Consider the following 11,289-nt stretch of genomic DNA (forward strand, 5'->3'; position numbering starts at 1 on the left):
AAAAAAATGTGACAGTCTGCTTCTGTAAATATTTACAGCCTTGGAAACCCTATGGAGCAGTTCTACTCTATCTTGTAGGGTTGCTATGAGTCGGAATTGACTCCACATCAATGGGTTTGGTTTGTTGTTTTGTTTAACCTATTCATTCCATTGCAATCTTCTTACTGTGTTAGTGTGCTATGCTGTGAACAGTGTGCTCTTCTCACCCATTGATGGGAATCAAAAGCTCTCCTTGAGGACAAGTTAGGAATTAATGCTGAAAGCATCACACCAATAATATTTTCAGGTTAGTATTATAACACATCATTTGGTAGTTTTCAACTTAGGTAGTGTACCAAAGTCCCTTTTAAAGGTATGATTTCATGTGTAATGCATTTATGTTTATGAAAAGCCTCGATATTTTCAGTTTTTCAGATTGAGGAAAATACTGTATTTCAGGAGAAGTTAATGAAATAGTCACTCTGTAATGTTCCTTATTATACATCCCATATATGGCTTGGACAGTGGTAAAAATTCATAGAATACCCGGTCCAGTATTGGTTCCTAAGTAGGCAGATTTGCTGTGCTGTCTTGTTTTCTGGACTACCTAGTGGCAATGATGATTTGCCTATTGCATCAAATATCTCCCTGTAATCATAGCTACAATAGTTCTTGCACACAGAATGTTCTCAAGACAGAACATTATATATCCCTACATGTAACCTAGGAACTTAATGCCTCTTTACCCTACAACATGTACTTATCTTCTTGCTATCCTTATGTATACATACAGTTCAATAGAAATTTTTAACATCTTTCAAATAAAAACCATATAAAATGGAAAAATACGTAAAATAGGAAAATTGGGTTTATTTTCAACATTTTTGTTTTCTTTTTTCAAATGCTTAAATATGGGAATATCTTAGCATATTCCCTCAGATAAAAGTAATTTTACCAGATTAAGAAGTTTGATACTTGCTTACTATGAAATAAAAAATAATGAACAAAACTAATCATTAGTACATTTTGTCTTTCCTTATTATTACTTACAAATTTATAAGTGTAATTGATCCTGCTGGTTATTGATTTTTCAAATACTTTATCTTTCATGTCAGAATTTTCCAGGAGGTGATAAAGTAGCTCTGTTTTTCCTCTTTTCTTCTGAATCCAGTACCTTATAATTCATTTTATTCGTGTGTGGTTTACCTATTATTTATTTATTTTTTTCTTCAATCAGATGATGCAGTTTTCCACTTACTGTTTAAAATGATTTTTTTGACAAAGGAAATGTTTTATTTCATTAGCTAATTTCAAATTGCTTTTAACCAAATAATAGAAGTTATAAAGTTAATGTTTTTATTTGTTATTCATTTACTATTAGTCATGAACCACTTCAATTCATACATATGAAAATAATACAGTTTTGTTACTAATAATAGTTTGTTAAATTACAGACATGCTTCTGTAACATTTGTATTAGTTAATATTTTATGTATCCTAAGTATTAATGTAATAAGAATAATCCATGACATTTTCTTAGTCTCAATCATTTGTGATAATAAATCATCAGCCTCCTTTTATTGATGAGATACTGAAATGCAGGCACCTGCTATTTTTCAAATACGTATTACATTTAGAAACATTGTTGGCAAAATTAAAATATAAGAAATGTTGAGTTAACATGATCAGTAACTTTAAATTATCTACAAGCAACTGTAATTCAGTTTCATTAGTATCATAAATCATGTCAAAATGCTGCGCATCAATATTCTCATCTAATTGATAATATTTAAATATAATGGTAAAAATGGCTTAATCAAAAGTTATTTGGTTTAAAAAAAAAAAAGGACAAGTGCAGATTTTGGAAAATGTTCTTTTTAATGAATTACTTTGTTAACCAGTTGCTGCCTCGTCGATTCATACTCATGGTGAACCCATGTGTGTCCAGAGGAGAACTATGCTCTATAGAGTTTTCAATGGATGGTTTTTCAGAAGTAGATCACTAAGCTTTTCTTCTGAGGTGCCTCTGGATAGACTTGAACCTCCAACCTTTCAGTTAGCAGTCCAAGTGCATTAACCATTTGCACCACCCAGTTATAAACATTTAAATAGAGATAGATTTTCAAGCATAGTTGAGTTGTTTACTTCTAGTAATATCTTATTTAATTAGTTTGGTTACATCATAGAGTACTCAATCCATGAACAAGCTCAAAACTTTAAAAAGCTTTATATCCTAATATATGTGTATTCTAGACCTTTAGAACTAATCAGACCACATTTGTTGTGGCTAAAGAAGCCTTACCAGTATTGAGTAAGAAACTACAGAATGACATAAGAAAGTAACATACGAATACATAATCTATCAGATGAAAATTTAGGAAAAAGTGCATATTTAATTATTCTATTTAATTCTAATGTTATTGGATTTTCAATTTGATATCATATAGATAATTCTTTAAAAGAGTGCAATACTCAAGGCAAACGTTCTTTATTAATTGGGCTTAACAGTTGTTTAGTTTAAAAATGACTTCATGGGATAGTTTTGGTTCAATGTTTAAAAATTATTTCCAGGCAATAGATCCGGGTGTTTACCTGGTATCGATGGATCCAGTAAGTCAAGTCTCCATGAACGTTTGAAGCTCTGTCCCACATTTTTCCTCCTTTTAATCAGGTTCCATCTGTTGGGTCACTGATCAGAATATTCAGTAATGGTAGCCAGGTACCATCCATTTCTTCTGGTTTCACGGTGAAGGAGACAGTAGTTCATGGATGGAATTAGACCTGCAGCCAGTTTTCTTCTCTGATTCCTGGGTCTCCTTCCTCTGCTGCTCCAAGCAATTACCAACCAATTGTTGCATTTTGGGTGGCCACTGACAAGCTTTTAAGACTCCAGGCACTTCTCACCAAACTAGGAAGTAGAACAAAGACTCTAAAGACAACAAAAAAATGCATGAGTTTTGAGGCAAAGGGGGGACATAGGTAACATTTCAGTCAATTGGAACAAATGGATGAACAAAGGCAAAGAGAACAACTAATACAGAATACATTCAGGGACTAGCAGGTGAAGTTTGAATTCAGCATGTGATAATGGTCATGAGAGATGCAAATGGGAAGACAATTTGGAGACAGGGTATGCAGGATTTTCGATGCCTACGTAAAGAGTCCAGATCATTCAGTAGGCAGTGTAAGGGGAGTCATTGAAGGTTTTTAATTAGGATGTTCTCATAACATGAAAATGAAAACTTCTCATCCACAATCGTATCAAGTTGCCTGATTTTATAGATGATGAAGCTGAGGTGCTTTGACAAAGGTCACACAGCAGGGCCAGAATGAGACCTCATATCTCCTAACTGGCAGCTGTAGGGTCTTTCTCTTCTACCACACAGTATTTAAGATAGGATGAAACAGTAAGACTGGGTAAGAAGCATTTTAGAGAGAAAAAAAAAAAAAACTAACAGTATGTAACAGGATTAGAGCTCTAGGGAGTGACAGAAGGCACAAATGGCTGCGAAGTTTAAAACTTAGGGGGTAGAGCTAGAGGGCGCTAAGGATACATGAGAGAAGACAGCATAGTATTTTAAGGTATCAGACATTCCCATGAAAACTGTACTGCTTTTGATTTAGTTATCAAAAGTGAGTCGATTAAACAGAGGGTTAGAAGAGCTGCTTTTTTATTCTATATTGATAACATGTATTCATGTAACTCTGTTACATTTGTCAAATCAGTATATTCCAGGCAGGCAGTTATTTATATATGTAAAATCTGTGATCAAAAGAAAAAGTACTATTTTTTTGGATTTACTTTGGTCAGCAATTCAATGTAGATTCCCCAAGGTGATGTGCATCTCAACTGGACATTAATAAGTGGTGCTTCAGTAGCCTAAGGTTTAATACATTAAGGAAATGAAAGGTATTCATCCTGGTAGATCATTTGGGTCATTATCTTGGTAAAGGTAAAAAGAAGTAATCCACTTGTCTGCTTCCCAGACCTATGACAGCTTGACTATTAGAGGATTAAGAGATACAATAGATGTCAGCATTTCTTTTGGATAGGCAAACAATACATGATGTAACAAGAATGTAAAAATATTTTCAAAGATACTGTATTGGTCAGTTACAAGTGATAGAGATCCAACACAAAGTGGCTTAAACAAAAAGGGAATTGAATTAAGTTCAATGCTAGATTTAGATGCCAAAATTCTGTCAGGAATTTCTCTCTCGTCTCTCCATTTCTGGAGTTTCCTTTTATCTAGGTTAACTTTATTTTCAGTTATGTTCTTCTTCTTCCATATGGTGGCAAGATAGCCAGTACCAATGCCAAGCTTGTGTTCTGCCAGATTAGAAATACAAATACTTCTATCCCAAAAACACTAAATTCCCAGGCTAACTCTTGTAGGACCATCATGTGTTAGGTGCTCATCATTAAACCAGTAACTGCCAGGAATATACAAATAATGATAGGCTGGGCCTAGGTCATGTTTCCACTCCTACAGATGTTGGAAGGGAGTCAGCCTTACCTGAAGCACATGCAATAAAAAAGGTGTTTTCTAAAGGAAAACTGGGAATCTGTTGCCAAAAGGAGAGATAGGATGCCAACGGAGTGGAACGAAGGAAGGAAAGAAGAAAGCAAGGGGGCAGGGGAGGGAGGAAGGAAGGAGTATCCACTATAGACAAGAATTGCTTTATAAATGCAAGGTCTTACATATGTAATATATATTATGGCAGCCAGCCCTAAATAAAATAATTCATACTATTAATTGACATATCTCAAATTATAGTGCAACTTACTTTTCATTTATTTTAATACATGGTTTTCTGAAATTGTCCAGTAATTTTCCTGTCACAATGAAAATATAGGATGCCTGGAGACGCTCTCATTCCTCTTTAGCTACAAGACCATAATGAGTTGTGGTTCTTATTTGTCAAAGTTGTAAATTTGTCTTAATGTTTATTTTTAATCTGAAACATGTCAATATTAAAACCTACCTATTTGGTATTTTAATGTTTTTAATAGGATTCCCATGGAGTTTCTTCTTTTGTGGTTACAGATAGTCACTTCATTGCTTTTTTTCTTCTGAAGAAGCATTTGATGCCAGAAAAATTAATATAATTATATTGTTGATCTTATCTCATGTTTATTTGATATAACAAAATATAAATCTAGGAATAAGGAAAATACAAGTAAGTTTTTTTAACTTCAGAAGTAATGCCATTATTTAAGCAGATTATCACTACTGCAGTGGGTTTAGGTTTGAAACAGGGACTCCAAGACAGCAATAAGAGAGACCAAACTTATGGAAATGTCTGGTAGTAAAGGATAGTATACTGAGAGTTTAAAAGAAGAGAAAAAAATGAAAGACATTTAGTAAACATGATCACCTCTCAAAGATTTTATTACCCTTCTCCTTACCTACCTCTAGTTAGAACTTAAGACTTTGTTCTTTATGTCTCCTCTGTATCCTTGTATATGTCTGTGCGAGCGTTGTGGGATTTTTCTGCACTGATATATTTACACATCTGTTTTCTACAACTAATCTGTAAATTCCTAAAAGGCAGGGACTATGTCATATGTATCCTTTATATCCAGCTCCCAACACAGGACCTGGGTCACTCAGTAAGCATTCCATAAAAGATTGAATGAATGGAGGCAAATATAGATCATATTTTATTGCTCTGAATGGACACTAATTGTAACTGCCAAGAACATACCTGATTAAGTTGTATACATGTTAGACCAGATACCTTTTATGCTGTGTAAGATCTAGTCTTTTCTTGCTCTCAATTCTTGAGAAATAAAATTATATATAGTTATGAGAGTCTGTGTGTTAACAGATTTCACCAAGGAAGATGAATCCATACAAATAATTAGAATTTACTATTTATTATGTCAGTGGGGTTGCAAATACTTTCCTTTCTTAAATGCTGTATTCCTTTATCTAAGAAATAAGCAAATAGGCTATCATATATAATTTCCTGCCCTCTTTTGTCTCCCCACCCCCAATATTTAGTTGTCCACCATTTCCACGCTTCCACATTGGTGTCTCACTTGTTCTTGGCTCTGACCTGACAAATAAAATGGAAAGTGAAAACTATTCTCTTTGTGATAGTATCCAAATGAATTATTTTTCCTTTATGTATCAGCTTTTCAGAGGGTCTGATTTCTGTCTGTGTTCACAGTAAATTAAGTGAATTTTTTCTTTTCTTTTTTTTTTCAAGGAGAAAAGACTGTGAATCTAAGAGGTTTTTCATGTCCTTGTGTAAAAAAATAGGATTTAGGTAACATTCCTTGGCTGGACTGTTTTATATTCATGTGTATGAGATTTGAAATTTAATAACTTTTTATATATATTTCTTTTAACTCTCTAAGGTCATTAATCTTACACAGAATAGCCTATTATTTTCTAAGGTTAGGAAATGCTGTATATCATAAATACTAAGATGCAACCATCAATGTCTGCTCTTAAATCGTAACACACCTTCATTTAGTTATATGTGAACAAATGCCAGTCAAGCCAACAAAATTCTGGGGCCACATGAGTACTTGATAAAATAGCAATTATAGCTAATAGATTTTTAAGTATGATTATTTCAAATGGAAAAAGCTAGACTCCAGTGGATAATAATTAGTATATAAAGACATCTTTAATATAAAGATAGATGATGTGGTTTAATTCTTCAGTTTGCAAAGATAGGGATTTGGGGTGAAGATGATTCCTCTTTTGAAAATGTGACTTGCCATCTAGTCAATTCCTACTCATAGGTACCCTGTGGGACTGAGTAGAACTGCCCCCATAGGGTCTGCAAGACTGTAAATCTTTATGGAAGCAGACTGCCACATCTTTCTCTGGCAGAGCAGCTGGTGGGTGCGAACTGCTGACCTTTTGGATTAGCAGCCTACCACTTTAACCACTGTACCACCAGGGCTCCTTTTGAATATCAATAAGAAAGAGAAAATGACTTAAGGGAAAAATAAAAAACAAACCAGCATTAAATAATGTAAGTATTATGTCCACACATTTACAAGTTCTTTTAGAAGGATAAAACTAGTCCCAGAGTTGTTTTTTTTTTTTAAAAAAAAAAAAAAAAAGCCGTGGATGCAGTAGATAAAGCATGAATGAGACTGATGTGTAGTGCAGTAGAATTTAGTATCATGCTCACAGATCCTGTAGTAACTTAGGATGATTTTATAGTGTATGCTATAAAATTATATGTTTCTCTGCCCTTTTATTGGCAGTCTGTAGGGTCAGTCCCAAAATTAACCTTTCATGGGCTATTCTGTTTCCACGTTGTGATTATGCATATTGCTGCAAAACAACAGTGATATTAGAATTTAAAATAGCTTAAGAACAACTCTTTTGAAAGTCTAATTTTATTAGTCTATTTTTCTTCATAAAAATAATGTTAAAATACTACAGTTTGCCAGTACATAAATGTTTTCAACAGTATTTTATTGCAAAAAAATTCTGATTTTGAAAAGAAATCTTATTTATAAAATACAGTCATATTTAAAATTCAGATATTTAAATACTTAAAACTAAATTTTCTCAATATTGTGCATAGAATAGAATGTCTGGATGATTCTAATTCATCTTTTATAGTTGGTGTGACATGTAATCATGGTTTAACTTTCTAATTAGAACACTTTTGCAAATCTTAGCATTTGAAACAAATAATTTTCTACAAAAATGATATCTGTGAACACAATTAGCAAATTAACAAATGTTAAAAAAATTATTTTGCAGTTGACTTCTTGAAACTGAATACGCATAATCAGTGGATGTGAGGGATATATGACATTCCTAAGAATCTTTTTTATAAAATAGATTTTTTTCAATAAAATAAAAGGATTATATAAACTAATCAAAATGAAATGAAATTCTATCATGAGTATAATTGTGTGCGTGGAATGAAATGAGTCGTGTGTGTGTATGTGTGGTGTGTGTGTGTATTTATGAAGTGACCCAATATAGAATTTACATTTATACTTTCAATGCTTGGTACTTTCAAGAATAACATTGCCAAAAATGCATGCTTACATTTCTTTAAAATATTCTTTTCCAAATATGTCTTTTAAAGATAGCATGGCAATGCTTGCTAAAAATTAGTTCATGAAATAGTTTATTGAATATCTCAACTAAATTACTGCTCAGATTTCAGTCTACCCATTTTAATGGTCTGGAACAAGAAAAGCAATTACTTCTTTGTCAATGATAGAACTACATTATCTATAACTAAACTATCACAGTTTTTTGATCTACCAAATGAGTCACAAAACAGTGCCATATGTATCTTTGTGTTGCGGAAATATACTTTAAATGTTAGTATCTTTATTTTAACTTTAGAGAGTATGAAAAATACCATACTGATTTTATATTTCTTAAAATAGCATTTGATTGTGATTAAATAAAAATGTGCTGGCTTTGTGGCTGAATGTTTCAATACAAATGGAACTAAAATGCCTGTACTTCATATGAGCACAATGAATTGTTGTAAGTATTCATGTGACTATAGTAATTGTCAGTATCTTTTGGTAATATGGTGGTAAGCCCTGTTTTTAAAAAATGTAGCTATATTTGCCAAAAAAAGAGAATTACCTACCTAATCAAAGTAATCATTTTACAAAATTGAAATAAAACCTCCAAGTAATATAATTCTCAAATAGGTCTAACCTTCCCAAAAGTCATTGAAAACTTTTAAATTATTAATTAGTTATATTTTTTTGATAAAGTAATATTTTACATACCCTATTAGTTGAAAAACAATACTACTAATAATTTTATTGACCTCCTTCTCTGAAACCATTAGTCACGAAACAAAGTACTGACTGACACAAAAATTACTAGGCGACAAGGAACATGAAATTAATGTCTTGAAGGGACTCAAGCTAGAATTTTCCTTTCATCTTTACTAACTTTGCTTTATCATGCTGCACTCCGTTTTTATATATTTTAGAGGGAAGAATTTTGTTAAAACTACAATAGGTGAAGAATCATCAACAGCCATGTGATTTTGGAACTATATAAAAATATTACCATCAATACATAGTTGTGATTCCTTTTTTTTAAATGTACTAATAATAACTGCTACTGCAAAATACGTGGAGATACATGGACAATTTTTGTTTAGTAATTTTAACATGAAAAATTGCTTTTTTTCTTTGAAACTTATAACTTTATAAGATAATTGTATTAGAATATGATAAAAGTTGCTTTAAAAATTGTGATATTTTGTCTTTCACAAATTATGTTTAAACTAGTTTTCAATTTGTTATTTTTGTTTTTTTCTAGGATAGCAAAATAATGTATATGCATAAAACAGAAGTATTATTTATACATATTTTTTTTAATTACAGGTAAAGATTATAGTTCCCAACAGCACAGCAGGTCTGATAATAGGGAAGGGAGGTGCCACTGTGAAGGCTATAATGGAGCAGTCAGGGGCTTGGGTGCAGCTTTCCCAGAAACCTGATGGGATCAACTTGCAAGAGAGGGTTGTTACTGTGAGTGGAGAACCTGAACAAAACCGAAAAGCTGTTGAACTTATCATCCAGAAGATACAAGAGGATCCACAGAGTGGCAGCTGTCTCAATATCAGTTATGCCAATGTTACAGGTCCAGTGGCAAATTCCAATCCAACCGGATCTCCTTATGCAAACACTGCTGAAGTGTTACCAACTGCTGCAGCTGCCGCAGGGCTGTTAGGACATGCTAACCTTGCTGGCGTTGCAGCCTTTCCAGCAGTTTTATCTGGCTTCACAGGCAATGACCTGGTGGCCATCACCTCTGCACTTAATACATTAGCCAGCTATGGGTATAATCTCAACACATTAGGTTTAGGCCTCAGTCAAGCTGCAGCAACAGGGGCTTTGGCTGCAGCAGCTGCCAGTGCCAATCCAGCAGCAGCAGCAGCCAATTTGTTGGCCACCTATGCCAGTGAAGCCTCAGCCAGTGGCAGCACAGCTGGTGGTACGGCGGGGACATTTGCACTAGGTAGCCTGGCTGCTGCTACTGCTGCAACCAATGGATATTTTGGAGCTGCTTCTCCCCTAGCTGCCAGTGCCATTCTAGGAACAGAAAAATCCACAGATGGATCAAAGGATGTAGTTGAAATAGCAGTGCCAGAAAACTTAGTTGGTGCAATACTTGGCAAAGGAGGGAAAACATTAGTGGAATACCAGGAGTTGACTGGTGCAAGGATACAGATCTCCAAAAAAGGAGAATTCGTACCTGGCACAAGGAATCGGAAGGTAACCATTACTGGAACACCAGCTGCAACACAGGCTGCTCAGTATTTAATTACACAAAGGATCACATATGAGCAAGGAGTTCGGGCTGCCAATCCTCAAAAAGTGGGTTGAATGCCTGAAATATATACCAGATTGTTTTAACCCCTCCTTTACCCCATTTTCAAGAAGGATGTACTGTACTTTGCAGAAGTGAAGTTTTTCTGTTATTAATATATAATTATGCAAATGAATGCGACTATGTTGACAATGTGTATATGTAAATAATATGTGTTTTACCAGATGTTTCATAGAATTTTTTCTTGATCTGTTTTTGTTCTCTATACTTTGCTTGTGTATATTTGTCAGAGGTGTTTCTAGTGTAAGATTTAAGCCTGCCATTTTACCAGCATTATTGTAGTTTAATGATTGAATGTAGACAGGGATATGCGTATAGTTTTCAGTATTAGTCCTAGATAACACTAAATTAACTACTGTTAGGTTGAGTATGGTGGGGTCAGTGACCTAAAATGGAATGAGGCCAAAGCACTGTCATGTAAGTCCTACTTCCTGCTTAGGGCACAGCGAAGTAGGAAACAATATTTTGAAAATAAGTTTTAAATTTAAAATGATCAAAAAGCAATATAGTTGCATAAAAGCACTGTAAAATATTTAAAAGGTTAAAACTGTGGAAAATTATATTGGTAAGTTTACAGATCAATAAAAGCACCTGTTCTCCATCTGAACTAGACAATGGAAATAATGCTGCATGCTGGCCATGGCCCATTCTTCATCATTTGTAAGTTCAACAAAAGTTCTCACATGGAGTTGTTCCTCTTCAGAGGTTTGTACATTTGTTTTTAAGCACTGAATTCACTACTGATCCCATCGCCTGGCCAGTAGAACAGTCATTACTCCATTAACATCCTCACTGTTTAGACACATAACTGTGGTACAGTGTATTGGAAATTTTATAAACAAAAGTGAAAGTGCCAACAAATTATTGATAGCTGATAATGTTTCATTATCTGCAACTGCTTGATAAGTATGTTGCATTTTAAGAGCTTATAATTGTGTATAATTTGTTA

General features: G+C 33.7%; 1 protein-coding gene across 1 annotated transcript in view; it reads left to right on the forward strand.

Annotated features, from left to right (window-relative positions):
• The window catches only part of NOVA1 (NOVA alternative splicing regulator 1), a 169,587-nt gene that overhangs the window by 155,117 nt on the left and 3,181 nt on the right, over positions 1-11,289 (forward strand). The window contains exon 5 of the mRNA XM_004376540.2: positions 9,332-11,289. This exon is cut by the window's right edge and continues 3,181 nt beyond it. Coding sequence (XP_004376597.1) covers positions 9,332-10,336 — 1,005 coding nt within the window. The 3' untranslated portion in view covers positions 10,337-11,289. The remainder of the gene's footprint in view (positions 1-9,331) is intronic.

This window comes from Trichechus manatus, unplaced genomic scaffold, assembly GCF_000243295.1.
Source record: "Trichechus manatus latirostris isolate Lorelei unplaced genomic scaffold, TriManLat1.0 scaffold00043, whole genome shotgun sequence".
In the NCBI taxonomy this organism is placed as follows: domain Eukaryota; kingdom Metazoa; phylum Chordata; class Mammalia; order Sirenia; family Trichechidae; genus Trichechus; species Trichechus manatus.